Source organism: Triturus cristatus, chromosome 9 (assembly GCF_964204655.1).
Source record: "Triturus cristatus chromosome 9, aTriCri1.1, whole genome shotgun sequence".
NCBI classification, from domain to species: Eukaryota; Metazoa; Chordata; class Amphibia; order Caudata; family Salamandridae; genus Triturus; species Triturus cristatus.
In genome coordinates, this window is record NC_140592.1 from 934,834,902 (window position 1) to 934,856,180 (window position 21,279).

Sequence of the window (21,279 nt, forward strand, 5' to 3'; positions counted from 1 at the left end):
AGGCGGCAGATCACCATTGCCTGAGTGTGCCAGGGCCTGTGAATCAAATGCTACTAGTGGGCCTGCAGCACTGATTGTGCCACCCACGTGAGTAGCCCGGAAAAGGAAACGCAGACCGCCATTGCGGAGTCTGCGCACAGTTTGTAACTGCCATGTTGACTTGGCCGGTGCACCTACTTGCCAGTCCCTCACCTTCCCTTTTCTTACAGGTCAGCCACCACTAAGGTAGGCCCAAGGTACCCCTGTGGGCCGGGTGCAGTGTATGTGAAAGGTAGGACATGCCCTGGTGTGTGTGGCATGTCCTGATAGCAAATTACGACCAATTTCGTTTTTCGCCATTGCAAGGTTACCTGTTCTCCATAGGACAGAATGGGGAGTTTTGTTTATAACATCTTATAAACATAACTGGCACGGGGAATTAGGTAGGTAGTTTAGTGTGCCTGAACTCAGAATCTAAACATGCATCTTTTCGTGAAGGGGATTTTTACATTCGGTGTTTGAAAATACCACTTTTAGAAAGTAGATATTTTCTTGCTCAGTCATCCTGTGTGCCTCTGCTGAAATGTGGATTGCCTGTCTGGGTTTTGGATGACAGAAGGCTGGGAGCAGGAGTAGCTCCAGATAGTCTAGGTGGGTCAGGAAAGGGCTGAATAGGTCTGGGCTGCAACTGGGGAAGGGGGAGGAAATTTCCTTGCACCTCAAAGGGCCAGGTTTCCCCCTGACCATGCCGTCTCCACCTCCTGCCAGGAAGTCACACCAGAGAAGGCAGAACTGGTTCTGGCTGGGCACAGACACGCTCTTCCTAAGAGATCAAAGGATTTGGGGATATAAATAGTGGGGCCCAGACCCCTGAACTTTAGAATTCTTTTGGACCAAGAAGACTACCAAGAAGAAGAGCCGGAGAAGCTGTGAGGATGAACTACCACTTTGCTGTGTGCTTTGCTGTGTTGACCAGCAGTGGCTGCTTCTGTCTTGGGCAGTGAAAGGACTGGACTGAACTTTCTGCAATCTACTTTGTGAGTTTCTCCAAGGGCTTGAGGTAGAGCTTGCCCCCTGTTCAAGACGTCTCAGGAACAGCAAAGACATCAAGCTCTTCTGCCCTCAGCACTGGGGACTGTGTGTTATGTGCTGCAACAGAAGAACAAGCAACCCGACGCCGTCTACGACGCTGCTGCCGACTCCTTGTACTGAAGGCACCACAGAGGGCACCGCTGCAATGCCGCACTGCGACCCTGGTCTCACGGATGATGCCTGCTGACGCTGCCATCAAGCCGCTGTTCACAGCGCGACCTGTGGGCACTGCACTCCGCACCGCCTCGCTTCACGACGACGCCTTGGTATCCCTGACAACAACGCTCCATGCCAAAATCTATGCCGCTGCTTGCACCGTGGTTTGAGGGCACCACTCGTAAAGTTACACGATGCACTGCCCTCATCCCGCACCGCAGCCTTGGCCTACCGACGTGGACGCCATTGACTCCAGTTCGTCAGCCGACGACAGCGCTTCAGCCACGACGCCGACGCTGCTTGCACCGTGACGAGCACAGGCTTCACCTCGCAATGCGACCCTGATCTCACCGACGCCGCCATCTGACGCCGACACTGAGCCACTGCTCGCACCGCAACCTGAGTGCACCGCACTGCTGCACTTGGCACCACAGCACCCGACGCTGGCCGACGCCAGCGCTCCTGACTCCAACAGAGAGGAGATCAATCTGAAACACGTGTGACTTTGAGAGCCCCGACGACTCCTGCAAAGACCTTTGCACCCGACGCCAGTGGACGCCAGTGGACGCCGTGCTTTTCGGAAGATCAACGAGAGCTTGTCGATGCCCTGCATTTCTAAAAGGTACTGTTTGAGGGTCTTCCCGACACCATAGCTAGGCCGCGACACCGCGGTCAGCCAGAACTGTTTGGATTTGTTTGCTCACGACGCTGCGATAGCCCTGGATGGCGCTATCGACATCAAGGAACTGTTTTTCAAATATATTTTGATAACCAAAGATTTTTAAGTACTGTATTATGGATTTTTGTCGTTTTTGGTCTTGTCTTAAGTATATAAAAATACTGGATATTTTTCTAAACTGGTGTGGTGTCTTTGTAGTGCTTACACTGTATTACTGTTGGTTATATGCAAATGCTTTACACACTGCCTCTAACATAAGCCCGACTGCTCGTGCCAAGCTACCAAGTGGGTGAGTAGGGGTTATTTTAGGAGTGTAAATCCCTTATCCTGACTAGAGTGGTGGTTTCTGCCCGACTTTGGCACATGCCCTAGCCTACCAAAAATCCCATCTCCAACATTATCTCCAGTCCTGAATTTTTTTACTTAAAGATCATTGATATCAGGTGTGTTAGTTTAATTAGTTCAATGGAAGTAAAACAAGAGTGCAACACTTACAACATATTAGGATAACACACAGGAAGTCCTGCACTGGAAAGAGCATCTGTAATAACCAGGTGTATACACTGTCTAGGGAGAATACCAGTTAAATATCATTTAGTAGTAGGGAAGGAAGTAGCTATAAACTGACTGGGTGGTTCTAAGCATCAGTGTGCTTGCTAAGGGCCAGATTCACAAAGGGACTTACGAATTGTAAAGTAACGAGTGTGGAGTCTCCACGTTCGGGGAGGAATCACCTCACTGCCGTGCTCAGTGCAGAGATTCCGCACGGAGTGAGGAGAATTTGCTAGGAGTGTGTAGACTCCAGAATTGTGACTTTACGAGTTGTAACTCCCTTTGTGAACCAGGCCTTCACTCTAATTGGTGAGATGGATGAAGTTAGTTTGATATGTTAATCGCTCACAGCACATACCATGGTGTATTCCCTCTGGAGGGGGAGGGTGTGCGGATGTATGACGTTACAACGCACACTATTACAACGCATGCACTTACAACGCATTTTTTACAACGCATAATCCATTACAACGCATGACATTACAATGCATGACACTACAACGCATTTTTAAAAAATACCTTTACAACGCACTACCATTACAACGCATACTACCTTTACAACGCATACCATTACAACGCATAATATTAAATTACATTTAAGGTAAGTATTAGATAGTATAGGGGTAAAAATTACTATTCTAACTCCAGGGGGTGCAACAGTAGGGTAAGTGTTGGATAGTGTAGGGGTAAAAATTACTATTCTAACTCCAGGGGGTGCAACAGTAGGGTAAGTGTTGGATAGTGTAGGGGTAAAAATTACTATTCTAACTCCAGGGGGTGCAACAGTAGGGTAAGTGTTGGATAGTGTAGGGGTAAAAATTACTATTCTAACTCCAGGGGGTGCAACAGTAGGGAAAGTGTTGGATAGTATAGGGGTAAAAATTACTATTCTAACTCCAGGGTGTGGAACAGTAGGGTAAGTGTTGGACAGTGTAGGGGTAAAAATTACTATTCTAACTCCAGGGGGTGCAACAGTAGGGTAAGTGTTGGATAGTATAGGGGTAAAAATTACTATTCTAACTCCAGGGGGTGCATCAGTAGGGTAAGTGTTGGATAGTATAGGGGTAAAAATTACTATTCTAACTCCAGGGGGTGCATCAGTAGGGAAAGTGTTGGATAGTATAGGGGTAAAAATTACTATTCTAACTCCAGGGGGTGCATCAGTAGGGTAAGTGTTGGATAGTATAGGGGTAAAAATTACTATTCTAACTCCAGGGGGTGCATCAGTAGGGTAAGTGTTGGATAGTATGGTGTAATATTATGTGTTGTAATGGTATGCGTTGTAATGGTACTATGCGTTGTAATGGAATGCGTTGTAATGGTAGTTTTTAAAAATGCGTTGTAGTGTCATGCGTTGTAATATCATGCGTTGTAATGGATTATGCGTTGTAAAAAATGCGTTGTAATGGTAGTGCGTTGTAAAAGTTGCGTTGTAAAGGTTGTTCCCCAGGGTGTGCTGTCAATTGAGCAGGGTATACAGGCCAGGACTGGCTAATCACATTCATGCACTCAACAGGGGAGCAGATTTCCAAACACACCTTAATGTATTATGATCCTCAATTGGTACAATACAAGGGTTATAAAATCTAAAGGAAATATACTTACAGTGAGAGCCACCGACCCAAGCAAAAGTATCACCGAATATACCAGCCCCTTGCTGTTTATCTTTACCTATTGGAAAACACATGAAACAGTTCATTTTTGATGACTGTAGAATACCTTTCCTTTCTGATGATTCAAATATAAGTTGCAGTTTCCTCCCAAATCCATGCACCTGGTATGCATGAGTAACTCATCCATACCAGTTTTTAGGTCTCGCCTGACCCAGCGCATGCGCTGGTCTGGCGAGACTTATTGAGAGGGCTCCAAAAAGTGCTACCAGGCCAGCCTAGAGCTACAGTGCATGTGCGCGTGCGCGCGCGACGCATTTTACCGCGATTACTTTCACTTTCGCGGCCGCACGGCTGCTTTGCATAGCCAATAGGTCTGGCTTTTGGGACCTTATAAGTATTTAGTTATGCAACTGTTGCATGGCTAAACCCTTATAAGGTCCCAAAGGCGAGACCTATTGGCTATGCCAATGCTTGTTTTCTTTGCATTCTGTCACCTGTATTTCTATTTACCAAACATAAAATCAGCACTAGAAGTGCAAAAATGAAAAGTAAAATTCTAGGCCAGACCCATGCTTGGAATTTTGAATCCTGAGAGCTTTCTAGTAAGTTGGTACCTGCCTTTATCATTAGGTGCAGCAGCTTGATACTGAGCTAAGCATGTTGTGCACAACTTCACTACAGGTGCACTGGTGTACACCTGACCTGCATATGTGGCACACAGTGCTACTACGACAGATGCACTGACGTACACTTTAACTGAGCATGTTATACACAATGCTACTAGTGCTCTGGTAAACATCTGAATGGAGCTTGTTGCGCTCAGCGCGACTAAAGGTACATTCACATGCACCTTAGGTACGCCTGATACCTGCAGTGATTCTATAGTGTCATTCTGAAAGTTTTACTGAGCCTTTATGCAGCTTCACTACATCTCAATTCACCTGCCGCCTGCCCTTTGGCAAATGCGCGCACTGCTAATACAAGTCGATCAGTAAAGTAAGCCCCTGTTCTTAGCCTAGTAAACGCAGTGCAGCCACAGACAGGTCGCCCTTTCTTTAGATGCTTGCACATAGCCTGTCAGCTTGGTCTAATGCACTTGCATGAGCAATGCAGTGATGCTAAAAGTCTACAGTCCTATCAGTCAATCAACTGTGCAGGCCTGTAAATACAGTAGTGATATAGATCTGTCACTAGGCTTCCAGATGACTTCCGGCCACCAAACCACATCATTCCTAGACATGGTCTATGTTTAGCAAGTCTGCACATTCTGTGATTTTTAATCTTGACTTGTCCATGAGTGAGTAGCCCATGAAATCCAGTTGTATTGCACTGTGCAATCTATAGTACTGGCCCTGCCATTATGAATACTTAACAACCAGACTTAAAACCAAAGGAAACAAACTGGTGATCTCAAGAATGGACCTAAGAAATTCGAGAGCTCTGGTTCAATGGAACCAATAAAGCGCGCACACTAAGAATCCTGGAACTGGAAAAGATGCATTATTGTGACATGGAGTTATCTTGCAAACCCATCCTGGCCCTTGTACTGTCATTGCTCATACATAGCGCTCAGGTTTCTCAAGTTCTCGCTTGAGTAGATCATCCAGTCCAGAGTTTCTCTTTGCATGCTGGGTCTTGTAATAGTGGACTCACATTTGCATAAACCCATGTCCTCAGGTCCAAGAATGCAAAATAAAAACTTGTTGTGCGTGGATCTGGGAAACTTGAGCAGTCTACACAGGCAACAGTGGCGTCTATTATCTTGAAGTAATGATTGATACTGGTGTGTAATTTGCTTTCACATAATTAGGACAAAATTATGCGTAACTATGCAAAATGCAAATCCGTCATTTAGCACTACCTTTTAGCACAAAATGCATCCTCGCTGCAATTATTGACGCGAGAAAGCATTCAATCAGGAGCACCATGAATGACATCTACTTCCTTCCATTGTTCCAGTGCATTTACCACAAAGTGTGCACAAATTGTACCATTCACTAGAATATTTTACCACAAACAGCACATAATTATGCAAAGTGGCATCATTTTGGGAATTTCATGATAAGCAATAGGTGAAATTTCCGATTTAGGCACATTATACCGGCGTAATTTAAATTCCACCCACCTATTAATTATAAAAACATTACAAATAACTGAACAACCCATTATTAAACAGAATAAATATATCTATATACTTACAACTGAACCATAATGAATAACCATAGTCTGCATGCTCCACGGAACTCCAAGGCCCACAAGGATGTCGAATACGTTACTGCCGATGGAGTTAGACACGGCCATGTCTCCGAAGCCTGGGAGAATGTGTGGAATACATAGGAGGACATCATGAGACTAGTCACATTTCAGGTATTGTTCTGCCAGCAAAGCATCATTCCCCTAATACTAAGGAGCAGGTTAAATAATTGGGTGTGATACTGTACATTAAACTCATTTAGAGCTGTATCTAATGCTGGAAATTAAACTCAATATTAGTGGTGTCTGACACTGGACATGAAATTAATTGATAGAAGTGTCTGATACCAGGGATTAAACTCGCTGGCAGAGGTGTGTGATACTGGACATTAAACTCATTTAGAGCTGTATCTAATACTTGAAATTAAACTCGCTATTAGTGGTGTCTGACACTGGAGAATAAATTAATTGATAGAGGAGTCTGATACTAGGGATTAAACTCGTTGGCAGAGGTGTGTGATACTGGACATTAAACTCACTGCAACAGGTATGAGATGGATGCTGGGGATTACACTTATTGGTAGAGTTGGCTATACTTGGGATTAAACTCACTTGTGGAGGTGTCTAGTACTAGGGATTAAACTAATTGGTGGAGGTGTTTAACACCAGGGATTAAACTCTTTGGTACGGGTGTTTGAGTATATGGGTTAAACTCATTGGTAGAGATGTTAGATATTGGGCATTAAACTGATTTGTAAAAGTTGGTAGAGGTGTGTGAGGCTGAAGATTAATCTGATTGCTGTTTTATATTGGATTTTAAATTCATTAGTAGAGGTATGTGATATTGGGTCGTAAAATCATTGATACAATACTGAGGATTAAAATCATTGGTATATCGATATAATACTGGCCATTAAAGTCACTAGAAGAGGTCTGCGATCGAAAGAATTAAATACATTGGTAGCTGATTCAGAAATGGGGGATTAAGGTCGTTGGTGATGGTGTCTGATACTGACAAATAAACTCATCAGTGGAGGTACGTGATACCTAACCCATTACTTATTGGTAATCATCATTAGCTTGAGCCATAGTCCTCCTCATCCCAGCCTTTACGGTTTGACCAGATGTACCGTAATCTGTTTTTGCCACACTCTAAAAAGCAAGGTGACTATACATAGGATATTTTTTCTTCTGATTATTATCACCATGATGTATAAAACTCTCCTTTCTCTCAATATAGCCATCTAATAATAAGCTGATCAGCATCACTGGAGGTGCCAAAAGCAAGAGGAAAGGTGTAGGACTGGGATGAGGATGACTTTGGAATGACGATTACTAGGTTAATTTCTTTACTGCTTGAGAATTCAGAAAAATCCACTTTTACTTATCAACATGCTGACGTGATATTGATTAATAGCAATTACTTCATTGCTAACTTTGGAATCCCAGCACAAACATTTTCAGTATAGAATTATCAAACAAAGCCATAATCACATTCGGAGTTCAAGCACCAGAAACATCAGCAAGTCTTTGAAAACCAGCAAAACACTCTCTTCAGAGAGATGAAACCTTGAATTTAACGTAGGTCTGAATTTCGGGTCTGAGTGAAGGACTATCCTGTCCTAGAAAGCTCCTTGAGATAAAGGTAAGATATCACCAGGCCCCCAGCTCACCCAACCTTGTAGCAGATGTCTTGGCAGTACCAAAGGCTAGTTTAGCCAATACCCAGGCTACTCCAGCCACATCTAGGGGCTCAAACTGTTTTCCCTGAAGACCTCTAAGGACTACTAAGTGGTCCGGCCCCAAGTTGTTACTGGATTAGAATTGATAGCTTCTTAAGTCTGAAAATTTTAAGAAGCCTAAAAGTGCAACAACACGGACAAGTCAACTCCACACTCCCTAAAGGCTTTTATCACTACCCACTTCCCACTAAGCCGCCGAACTAGAGGGAGGGATATTTTTTAGAAAACCATCCTACAAAATTTCAAGGCATGAAAATTCTCTCTTCTGTAAATGAAAATGCCTTTAGGGCGCAAAAGATGTTCATCCACCCAGCTTCAAAATCTGTGAGCCACACTGTCCAGCATTTGGTGCTTTTTAGCCCTGGAAATTAATGGGACACTCTGCCACTGTATGATCTTTCCCAACCAGGATGTTCTTGCTACTTGTTACTGAGGCTGAAAGCTCTTAAGAACAATCCATATTGCTGTAGCCCAAGGCAACCCTGTCTGCGTTGCTTAGTGCCTGGGCAGCGCCAGGCCCCATGCAGGTTTTCTGTCCCAACCTAACACTTTGCTCAACTACACAAGGGAAGACTTGTTGAAGCTTTACTATTCAAGTAAGAATTGCCAGTGCTCTATTCTTGATCCACTTAAGACTACTGACACCTTAAAGTGCGCAAGCTGTAATCTTACTTTAACTAATCTTAAAACCAAATGGATAATTTGTTAAAACCATTAATCACCTATATGCCGGTGTCTCAGCAAACTATATGTTGCACATTAATTACTGCCAGATCCCTTGTCAAAAACAAACTAGAGTTTTTTGAGTTTCTTAAATCTCAAAAACTTAACTAAGCATTCATCACTGAAACCTGGGCGGAAGCCACCTCGGGACCCGACTCAGGAAATTCCAGTTGGGTACACAATCTCTCGGCTTGATCAAACAGCAAAGAGAGGTGGTGGACTCACAATAATCTATCGCGACAACTATTGCAGCTGTGACCCCTTCATATGAGTGCGTGGCACTCTCTTTACATTTTGAACTCAATAACACTACTTCTTTTCATGGACTGCTGATCTATCATCCACGTGGTGCTAGATCATTGTTAATCTCTCTTTAAGCCACTTACTAGAATGCAAAGTTAACTCTGCAGACTTTACAGTCCTCAGAGGCTTTAATTTTTGTTTAGAAAATTCATAGGACAAGGACTCGGAATTACTGATTGGCATGACAAACAGTCTAGGCCTAGTTCAACTGGTCAACGCTCCCACACATGCGACTGGCCACCTGTTAGATGGAATCTTTTCAGATAACTCCTCTCTTTCTCTTACGGGGCCACTTCTTCTTAGCTGGTCTGACCATACATCAGTTACGTTTGGGTTAATAATTTCGGCCATAATCACGACGATCATGACCTCCTTTTCAACCAGGAAAAGCCGTCCTTGGCAATAAATCAACTAGCTCCCGAAAATGCTATCACTAATAGAATGATCACTCTATCACAACCTTGGTTCTCGGAAAAGCTTAGATGCCTTAAACAACTCTGTCATAGATAGGAGCACAGATGGAAACTGAACTACAACAAAATTGAAAAAGATATCTACAAATAATCAACGAATAAAAATGCACGATTTACAAAGGAAAATCCTCCTACTTTATTTAGAAGGTAGAAACTTCAAAACAATCTCCCAAAGAGCTGTTTACAACAGTAGATAACTTGCTAATATTAAAGATCGTAACAATACCAACACCAATCATTCCTTGTGCAACATCCTAGTCTCTTTTTGTCTGGCAAAGGTAGAAGATAGCTACAATATCTTTATCGCAAATTGTCATTAGGCCATTTCCTTTCAAAAGGAGCTATCTTCTGATTTAGAATCAGTGGTCTCATCCCCGGATCACTGTTTACACCAGCACAGCAATACTTTCTTCTTTTCCATCACTTGAAGTTGATCAGGTGTTGGATCTACCTACATCTATAATATTGGATTCCCCTTTGGACCCTGTCCCTCCAAGATAATTCAATTAGCTCCTGAAATAACATCCAGACTTCTGGTGAACATTTTTAATGAAAAGTTTAGCACTGGATATTACCCTAAAGCTTGGAAAAAACCTCCATCTTGCCTTTACTGAAGAAATCCAATCTTAGTCCATTGGATCCATGTAATATAACGCCTCCCCTTTCCACCCCAAATTGTAGAAAAGGCTATAAATAATGAACTGGCCTTGTTTCCTAATTCTAATCATCTCCTTGGCCCGTCTCTATTTTGGTTCAGGAGCAAACACAGCACAGAGTCAGCCATGATTATTGCGTCCAAAGAGTTGAAAGCTACCTTAGACAAAGGAGGTAATGCAGCCTTCATCATGCTAGATCTTTTGGCTGCATTTCTTACAGTCAATCAACATTTGTTGATTGACTGTCTCCCCTCCATTGGTATCAGAGAAGAAACGCTAACCTTTCTGAAATCCCTTTTGTTCAAAAGAGAACAATTTGTTGCTGTGGATGGTTCCACTTCCAACTCCTTTTCATTACCTTGTGGGGTGCCTCAGGGCTCGTCCCTGAGTCCCACCCTTATCAATCTCTACATTACTCCCCTGTCTAGGCTCATTAAAACATTTGGCCTCTCAGTAGTGTTCTACGTAGCCGATACCCAGATTGTGGTTTCAATGTCTTGGAATACAGATGACTCTGCAGGCAGATTTCACAGCTGCATGATACATATAGGCAAATGGATGTCCAATTATTGCCTGCATTGAACTACAGAAAAAGCGTAGTCCTCTTGTTGGGCAACAACACCTCCTTTAGGGAACCAAGTTAGTGGCCACAAGAATTGGGTACCCTGCCAATCCCCACCTCAAAAGTAAGAAATCTAGGGCTTCTTTTCGATGACAAATTGTCATTTGAAAATCAAATTAACACGTTGACCTTTTCATCCTTCTTTATCTGAAACCTTTGATGAAAATGTTTCCTTTTATCCCGCAGGACTTGTTGAAGATGGCTGTTTCCGCTCTTGTGTTTTCCAAATTAGATTATTGCAATGCCCTATTTATCAACATGCAGCTAAATCTTTTAAACAAATTGCAGGTTTTGCAGAATGCAGCAGCTGGCCTACTGCTTGGAATTACCTAGCATCAGGCTGCATCACAGACCTTAATCCAGTTAAATTGGCTACCAGTCGGAAAGTGCATAAACTTTAAGCCTCTGTGTATTGCCCTTAAGGCTCTCCATGACCCACGTCCCGACTATCTGAAATGGAATTTCACATAGTACACTCCATCGGGCTCTGCACTCTTCATCATTCAACAATGTGGTAATTCCCAAATTCAGAAGATCTCATTGGGAAGGCAGAAGCTTTGTGGTCTGTACTGTTAAATTGTGGAATTCTCTTCTACTTCAATTAAAGAAAAGCAAAGGCCTTTTTCCTTTCAGATTCAATTACTCTTGGAAAGCTGATACTCAAATTTTCCACTCCACCAGTCTTGAAAGGGACAAATATTTGAGTATCAGCTTTCCAAGAGTAATTGAATCTTTAAGCCATTACTGGAACCCTGACTCTTGGAATAAAGGGGTCACTTTCGCTTTCTTTAACTTTTTCCTTTCAGGAAAGCTTTAAAATCATGGCTTTTTAGTCAATAGGTTTTGTGGCCTTAATTTCTAGATTCTTTGTTTCTTAAACATTTTGTTTCCCTGTTTCTGTCCCATCTGTTTCGGACAGCGCCAAGACGCCTCCGGGTGCTTTCATAAAAATAAATGTTCATTTAATTTCATTACAACTCTTCCCAGTTGGGAGAATAGGATCTGTCGGCCTAAGACCAAGAGCCCATCATTTCCAGATCATGGAGGGTCGCTCCCAACCACTACGAGCAGGTATCTGTTGAGATGACTAGGAGAGCAGGATATTGAAGAGAAACCCCTTTACACAAATGTTCCAGCAGTAGCTACCACTGCTGTCAGACTCTAGTTACTGTACTCTACTACACAGGAACAGAGATGCTAGTTCCCAAATCCACCCCGACAGCAATCCAGAGCTTAGTGTGACAAGTCTCTAGAGTGGCTATCTTGGGGGAAGGGGGAAAATGGATAAAATAACAAAAGAGAGAAGAGACTGTTCTGCGGCTTCCTTCAGGGGTCCGTCCAGCAGACTTCTATTGCTGAAGAGGTAACCTGTAGACAAGAGTTATTGTTATCATAAACTTTTAGTCCTTAACCTCTCTTATCTCTTAACCCCTATTGCCTTATTTCCTTACCATGCCAATTCCAGAACTCAGTTTCTCTTCTATTTCTTTTATTTCTTTTCTGTGTGTGCCTTTTAATTCCTTAACTATATTCTTCGTCTGCAATTAAAAAGGAAACAGCTAAAACCTAAAGTTTATCTGCCTCATGTGAATCTTTCTCCCTGTGCTTCTTACTTACTTTCCTATTTTTCTTTTACACTCTTCTATGTTTTATCTTCCTTGGTATCTGCCTTAGTTCACAGTTTCTTTTTCTTTTTGCACAGCTCCAATATATTTACATTTATCTGTTAAGAACTTTTGCTCTCTTTTAACTTGGTATTATTTATTTTAATTTGGTATTCTACTTACTGAGTTTGAGGTCTTTTCCTATTTGTAATTATTCATCTGTGTATTTAGTGTTTTCTCTTCTTATTCTTTTCGTGGTGGTATTTTACTCTCTGTTCTTAAGCTACTGTCCGACGACTTATTTCCGTGGTAAGTATTGTTTTATCTTATTCTAATTATTTGTAGTTGCTCAAGCGTTCTAACATGTAATGCAATTCTCTCTTCGTTTTTTCAGGACTTGCCGTTACAACTCGTGACCTCTGTGCGGAAATACTGAAAAGCCACTTTCCTCACAGTAAGTTCTATAACTCTATAGCTATCAGTAATTTACTTCAGTTCTCTGACGTGACAAATATACACTTGTTAACTTAGCTTCGTTTTCTTTTTCTTTCTTCAGATGCTCCTATAGACGCTGCTTCCTCTCCCTGACGACTCGGTACGAAATCTTCACAAAACTGAGACTTGCTGTTCTCCTCAAACATCTCTCAACTTCATTGAACTCGGCTTACTAACTCGTATCTACAGTCTTCCGAATGCCCTTCAGTCTTGATTATGAAAAGCCTTCAAACCAACACTAAAACTCTTTTTGTTAGCGCGCTCTGAAGTGCGCTCCTGACTCTCTAGAATTCTTGGTGAAGTGCGCAGTTCCTAAGCAGCGCGAGCCTCACCTAGGATTCCAGGGCATTCTCTGCTAAACACTAGAACGCTAACAGCTACTCGGTTCTGGTGGCCTTTTCCGGCGCCATTTCCGAGTCAGCTCCACCCATGTACCTTCCATAGCTCGGGGTGTACAAAATTTGAGTCTTCGATGCGCAATTAAACCTATCTGTAATCTTTGAGTCCTGACAACTGCAGGTGGTGAACAAATTATAGCGAGATAGGAATTCACTTCTCGTAATCCTGATTCTCTGGGTACCAGTGAGCTGATAGGTGAGTAATGAGGGGATTCAAATGAAGGGAAGCCCTTGGCAGTACAGGTGCAGTTGCTGCCATATGGCCCTGAACCTTCAGCCAAGCCTTAGCAGGTGCAGTCTTTATGGACAGAAAATTAAAGGCAGGTACATAACAAAGTTATCCTTGCTTCTAGAAGGTGGATGTGACCTGCTTTTGTGTGAAAGATTGCCCCAATCACAAGTCTCTATTGAACCAAGACCATTTGAGATTTCTGATTCTTTAGGGTAAAGCCCGATCTTCTAAGCTCTTCCAAGCCTTATTCCCATTCTCCTCTGCCTTCAACAGAAACATAAATGAACCAGTAATTAGGATATAGGAATATATGAGTCCCTTCAAACTGCAAGGGTGCAATTACCAGAGTTAGTACCTTTGTAAGGACTCTCAGAGATACTTGTAGATGACAAGAGGATGAATGGAAAGTTTTGAACTGGTAGGGATGATCCCCTACAGCAAACCAAAGGTGACGTTGACTTTTCAGGCGAATTGGGATGTGAAAGTAGGCATCTTGTAAATCTAACGTTGCCAATAAGCTGCCCTCTGATACCAAAGGAATAACCGGCTGTAGTGTTATCATTCTGAAAGATCTGTAGATGAAAAATCTGTTGAGAAACATTAGACCCAATACAGCACAGAGCTTGCCATTTTGCTTAGGGACAAGAAACAAAATAGAGTAGATGTCCTAGTGTACGAGAACAATTGCTTCTTTCTCCACTTGAGATGAAATTACTCGAAGGAGAGCTTCACTTCTGAAGCCCTCCATCAGGAGAGTAGGGGGCATATGTATCAAGCAAATTTTTAATCGCAAACGCTGCGATTCGCAAAATACAGCGTTTGCGATTAAAAATTCGCAAAACGGGATGTATTAGGCAAAATCCCATCGCAAAATTAAGGAATTGCTAATTTAGCGATTTCTTAATTTTGCGTAAGCATTTAAGAAATCGCAAATTGCGATTTCTTAAATGAAATGTAAAAAGCACCCAAGTTGTGCGAATTATCCTTAAGAAATCGCAAATTACCACCAACTTCCAGTTGGTGGTAATTTGCGATTTCCTTTCAAAATGCACTATTTTTAATTTTGCAAAGTGCCACGTGACGCTCATACATACCCTTAGGGCATGTATGTGCGCCATATGCACACACATGCTCATTTCAGGGGTGCATCAGGGTGTCATCATGACACCCTTGCACCTTTGAAATTATTCTCAAATAGCGATTAGCAAATTGCGAATTCGCTATTTGAGAATTACTTCCCATTCATTCCTATGGGTCTCCTGGCCCATAGAAATGAATGGGCAGGTATTCCTTAATTGCGATTTCGCAATTTGCTAATCGCAATTAAGGAATTTTAAGAAATCGCAAAAAGTTTGCGATTTTTTAAATACATCCCGTTTTGCAATTCTCAAATAGCGATTCTTTAAAAATCGCTATTTGAGAATCGCAAATGGTGATGTTGATACATATGCCCCTAGGTCTTTTAAATCAACTTGGAAATCTCTGTTTTTTCCGTAAAAAGGACTAGTAGACGAGACAAACAGCCCGATTTAAATGTTGGTGTTAAGTATACTCTGTCGCAACGGTGGCAGAGTATATACATACCGCCAACATGAAGGACTGCCCGACCTTTTTAAAAGTGAGTGAACATTTGGTTTGGCTATAGCCGTGACTCTCTGTCACCGCCACAGCAAAACCTCTCCAGAGAAATGGCTACATATCCTCCCACCCAATCAGGATAGGCGGGCATGCAGCCATTTTTTCACTATCCTTCGCCGCCAGGCAAACCCTGGTGGTGAGGGACAGTAAAAACCAAATAATGCCCCCCACCATGGGATATGACGCCTATGTGAGGTGAACATTTTTATTCTCAAAATAAAATCCTGTTTTATGATTATCTTTTAGATAACAAAAAAGAAAACAGTTTGGTGCATGGTTGCATCATTCTAAGTGCTGCACCAAACAGTGATATGCATTGTCAGAAACTGCCGCTATAGCTATAGTCTACCCCCTACCAGGACTTGGACTACTGGTCTTGTTTGAAAGCACAACCCCCTCCATGCCTCCAGCATTGCTATGAATGTAGCTCTTCTACTTATACTGAAATGAGCACCTCTGCACAAATAACTTCTTTCCTGCTTGAATGGTTGAACGATCTTCTTTTCCTCTGCTCAATTCTGCACCACCTCACACAACTGAGGGCCAGAAAGCTTAGGACCAATGCATTGAAGACATTGGAGGCCTCCAACTTCCAGAGCATCATCCATAAAGTTTGTCTGCCTATCCATGCATAAACACAGTTTGGTATCAGTTCCTAAGAGGGCAAAGAGGGTAGCAGTCCAAGTGGGATCTGCTGCATAGGAAAGAAAGGTCTTAAAAGTAAGGTTCTAGAGTGTTCGTGAGTTGAGCATCATCATAGGGCAAAGCTCCTCGTGGGGGTGGCGCTGCAGTCCCTCACGTGCCCTCAAGGAGGGCGCTCTGTCGAAGATCTTTTTAGGAGTAGCCGCAGTTGTGCATGCGGGTGTGTGGGGGTTATGTGGGAGGTGGTGAAGCTAAAAAGACCCTTTGGTACCCCAATAGTTTTATTTGTGAGTCCTCGAGGTCTAGTTAAAATGAATCGGGGAATGATGCGTAAATAACGCTTGAATGAGTAGGGGAAAAAAAGGTGTTTTCTTGTTATCCTGCTGCTCTCAACCCGTGTGTGAGTGTTTAAGGTGAGAGAGAAGGTGAATGGTGGATGGTCACCATGTTTCGCGCTGCCCGTGGTCCCTAATGGATCCCTTAGCGCTTCGTCAGGACCTTCATAAAAAGAAAGAAGGACAAAGAGGGACTCAGGGAGGGAAACACCCTATAATCCCTAATGATAACTTTGATAATGAAGCTAGTCTTCCTCCAGGGTCACCGGCGACCCTGGAGGAAGACTAGGCTTCCAGCTCGGAACACTCGGGGTACACCTGGGGCTCCCTCTCCAGACGGTCCTTTCCGGTGCAGCCCTTCTCTATACCAGTGAGGGTTCTACGCATGGGACACGAATAAGACTTGCCTCATTATCAAAGTTATCATTAGGGATTATATGGTGTTTCCCTCCCTGAGTCCCTCTTTGTCCTTCTTTCTTTTTATGAAGGTCCTGACGAAGCGCTAAGGGATCCATTAGGGACCACGGGCAGAGCGAAACATGTCGACCACCCACCATTCACCTTCTCTCTCACCTTAAACACTCACACACGGGTTGAGAGCTGCGGGATAACAAGAAAACACCTTTTTTTCCCCTACTCATTCGAGCGTTATTTACGCATCATTCCCTGATTCATTTTAACTAGACCTCAAGGACTCACAAATAAAACTATTGGGGTACCAAAGGGTCTTTTTAGCTTCACCACCTCCCACATCACCCCCACACACCCGCATGCACAACTGCGGCTACTCCTAAAAAGATCTCCGACAGAGCGCCCTCTTTGAGGGCCCGTGAGGGACTGCAGCGCCACCCACACGAGGAGCTTTGCCCTATGATGATGCTTTGCACCCGCAAGGGTGTGTGAGGGCACTTCCTGCACCCGCCTAGGAGTACCTGGACTTCAACTCACGAACACTCTAGAACCTTACTTTTGAGACCTTTCTTTCCTATGCAGCAGATCCCACTTGGACTGTTACCCTCTTTGTCCTCTTAGGAACTGATACCAAACTGTGTTTATGTTGAACTTGTTGGAGCGTCGGTACAGGACCTTTCCCACATTTGCTCCTTGTCCCCCCTCTTTAGTGTGATTACATGCCTATCCATGCAACCTCTTCGTAAGTGGTGGTTGAATACAGGCACATCAAATGATGGATCCAATAAAAATACAGCAGCTCCATATTGCTTAAAATGACAGTAGGGTCGTAATTATCTTGTAAACAATCAGAGACTGAAAGTCCTTTAACAGTACTTGAGAGGCATAGACAGCCTACGTACTGCTTCTCAAGGCAAAGTTGAAGGCATCAAAAGACCTTTAAAGGTTACTTCTATTTTTATGTCCACTACATAGACAATTAGTTCCAAGCATTCTTCTGATAAAACCCTGACCCAGATTTTTAAAACAGTCACAGAATGCAGAGCAGAAGCCAAAAATGCTGCTCTGCATTGCGTGACAGGGAGGAAGCAGGAAAGCACCATATCTATAGAGATATGACTCTCTCCTCCCCTCTCCCTAGCGTTGGCGCAGATTATAGCTGCTGCGCCCCAGGCTTACACCTTTGCGCCATAGTACAAGGGTGTGTGCCTGAGTCTACCATAGGTTTTGTACTGGAAGTGTGCCCTTCCTGTACAAAACACTATGCCTAGGCACACTTTAAAACTTTTCCTACTTTGTGTGTGTGCAGCACATATGCAAAGTCGGCAAAGAAAGGAGAAATAAAAACGTTTCTATTCTTAACACCACCTTACAAATGGCATTAACTTTAGGCGCTAAACCCTACTATTGTTTGAAGATAGGGTTTTGCATCAAATGACATGGGTGGTTGCACGGGAATGCCCATGTACCACCCATGTAACACCTCCCTTGGCGCTAAGTAACTTTGTGCTGCTTTGCGTTACTTTCAGGGTACTTTTGCACTGGAAAGTAGAATAAGAAAAAAACATTTTGTGCTGGTTTTCGTCACTTTTGTGATGCTAATCCAGCGGAAAATGTTTGTAAATCTACTCCATCGGTTCCATTATTAGATGCTCATAATTATTAACCTCATATCTTCTATATAGCATTAGGATGTGCATCCATCTCCCATTGGAAGCCACTATCTATGCATGACCTTGTCTATTCATGACTGATCTCTCCTGGATTAAATCTTTAGCTGTCTATATGTACATTCGGAGAACCTGTGGGTGTAGTGTACCACATAAATCAACACACTTCCTGGAACCACCAATCAAAGTTTAAAATGCAATACTTATTTATCAGTAGTAAAAAGTAGACTATAAATTGGAATAAGGTTATGAAATCGGTGTAACTTGGACTCGGCATTACAGATCAGCTTAGTAGCAAATGTGTATTACAGTAGAAGTCATGCTTGCCAAAAAGAGGCGGCCATATTGGACTGGTACGTTTTTAAGCAAGAGGATCCACCACAGTAGCATACTTGAGCATTCTAAGTCTAACAAGTACCGACTTAAAGATCAGATGTGCACACGTGTTGGAGGGGAAACAACCTTTACAACACAGTCATTACAACGCACTACCTTTACAATGCAGTCATTACAACGCAACATTCTTTACATCGCATGCCATTACAACGCAGCCATACCAAAGCATGTCACTACAACCCATGTCATTGCAACGCATGTCACTATAACGCATGCCATTACAACGTATTATAAAGTAAGTAATGGGGAATAGTAATTTTTAACCCTACACTATCCAACACTTACCCTACTGTTGCACTCACTGGAGAGGGAAGAGTCATTTTTACCCCTACACTATCCAACACTTACCCTACTGTTGCACTCAATGGAGTATGAATAATACATTTTACCCCTACACTATCCAACACTTACCCTACTGTTGCCCTAAAAGTAATATGCATTGTAATGGTATGCGTTGTAATGGAATGCGTTGTAAATGGAGCTTCTAAAAATGCATTGTGACGGCATGCGTTGTAAAATTATGCGTTGTAATGGTTGTTGCACTGTAAAAACTGCGTTTGTGTAAATGTTTGCGTTGTAACATCATACATTTGTGTTGGAGCCATGACCCTAGGACCATTTCCCTCAAAACCGGCCACATACATTTGACAGACATTTTGGCAAGGATAGAATGTGCATTAAGTTTACAATCCCCCCTAACCAGCCTCATGTTTGAAGCATACTCAAGCAATGTGAGGAACATGTACTTGAAGGACAGCAGGGTCCAGTGAGTTTATCTTGCCCTTATTATAAATACCAAACCACAGGTGTTACTCTCACTCATGAAGAGTGGGGTCAGTCTATAGAGAGCGCTCCAGAATACAAAATGTACACAAATTCACCAAAATGCCTGGGGTAGCGGAAGTGACATCAGATGCCTTTTGATATTCACTTTCACTCACACACATAATTATTTTTTATTTTATTTATTTATAAAGTTTTACATAGCGCAAACAAGATCCAGAGGGATATCAGAGCGCTTTACAATAGGATGGGAGGAAGGACATAAATGCAAAATCGACATCAAGTAGGAGTAAAAAACAGGAATGATCCCAGATTCTGGGACAGTTGCACAAAAAAACGAAAAAAAGAGCAATAACAAATGATAGTACAATGGAAGTAGGAATAATGTCTTCGAGCAGGTGAGCCTAGCCCAATTAGGGTAAGAATGTATTCATGAAGAATTTTTTGGCTTCCAATTTGAACATCGTCGTTGAAGAGATTTGGCGTACTTCCGGTGGAAGAGAGTTCCATATCTTTGGGGCAGCGCCGGAGAAGGCTCTGTGACAAGTTCTCTTTTTCCTAAGGATGAGTGGTTTCAAGAGGAAAGTATTGGCGCTTCTTGAAGCTCTTACACCACAAGAAAGCTAAAGTTTTTGCACAAGGTACCTGAGAGTATTGATGTGAAGGGCTTTGTGCGCCAGAACAGCGATCTTTAACTGAATACATGCTTCATAAGGCAATCATTTGAGAGATTTTAGGACTGGGGATATGTGCTAATTTCGCTTGGAGCCTGTAACCAGTCTAGCCGCTGTATTCAGTGATGCTCTTAATGGAGCCAGGGAGTATTTGGGAAGGCCACAGAGGGTCGCACTGCCGTAGTCAAGCCTCGGCAGGACAAGCGCTTGCACCACCTGCTTGAAATCGTTTTGCGTAAGGAAAGGTTTGATATTTCTACATGTCCTCACCAAGTGGTTTGCTCCCTTGCACACCTTACTGATGCGATTTTTCATATTCAGGTGTTTATCCAAGGTGACTCCGAGCGATTTGGCTGAGTCTATGATGAGAGGAGTGCTGTTGAAGGCAGTGAGGTGATTCAACCAGAGGTCAAGCTTGGGAGTGTGGTTCGGAGGGGAGATGACCAGGAATTCCGTTTTGGAGGTGTTGAGCTGGAGATGGTTCTCAGTTAACCAGTTTTGAGTAGACATTAGGGTCGATTTGAGTGAGATTATGTTTTCCGGGGAAGATATTTTCAAATAGAGTTGCGTATCGTCCGCATGCATATGGAAGAGAGTGTTTGTGGAGTTTAAAGATTTAGCTAATGGTTCCAAGAACAGGTTGAAGAGGATCGGAGATAGGGCGGATCCTTGGGGAACCCCCATGAGAACTGGAGAGGGCTGGGAGAGAGAATGGTTTGCCTTTACCCTTTGAGATCTGTGGTGGAGGAAGGACGAGAACCATTGTAGCACCTGACCAGAAAAACCCATCCTATTTTTCAGAATGGCGAGGAGGTTGTCATGATTAACCGTGTCGAATGTGGAGGAAAGGTCAAGGAGGATCAAGAGGCAGCATTCCTTTTGGTCAAGCATTTTTAACAAGTCATCCATAACGTGAGTGAGCGCCGACTCGGTGCTGTGTACCTTCCGAAAGCCTGATTGATGCAGGTCAAGGAGTTGGAAATTCCCTATGTGAGCACAGAGTTGGGATTGATAGCATTTTTCTATGAGTTTCGCTAGGGTGGGGATGTTGGAGATAGGACGGAAGTTATTGAGATCCGTTTTGTCTGCATTCGTTTTTTTTAGTATAGGTGATACCTGAGCTGCTTTTAGGCATTTTGGGATCATGCCCTGTGAAAGCGAAGCATTTACAATACTTGTCCAGGTGGGGATGAGTACATTCTTGATTTCTTTGAAGAT

At 43.0% G+C, this 21,279-nt stretch overlaps 1 protein-coding gene across 2 annotated transcripts in view; it reads right to left on the minus strand.

Moving 5' to 3' along the window:
• The window catches only part of LOC146799097 (sodium/potassium/calcium exchanger 4-like), a 611,785-nt gene that overhangs the window by 9,687 nt on the left and 580,819 nt on the right, over positions 1-21,279 (minus strand). For both annotated transcript variants that reach the window (XM_085626506.1, XM_085626505.1), the window contains exons 15-16: positions 6,271-6,383; positions 4,064-4,129 (exon numbers count right to left, since the gene is read on the minus strand). In XM_085626506.1, the coding sequence (XP_085482632.1) occupies positions 4,064-4,129; positions 6,271-6,383 (179 nt within the window). The remainder of the gene's footprint in view (positions 1-4,063; positions 4,130-6,270; positions 6,384-21,279) is intronic.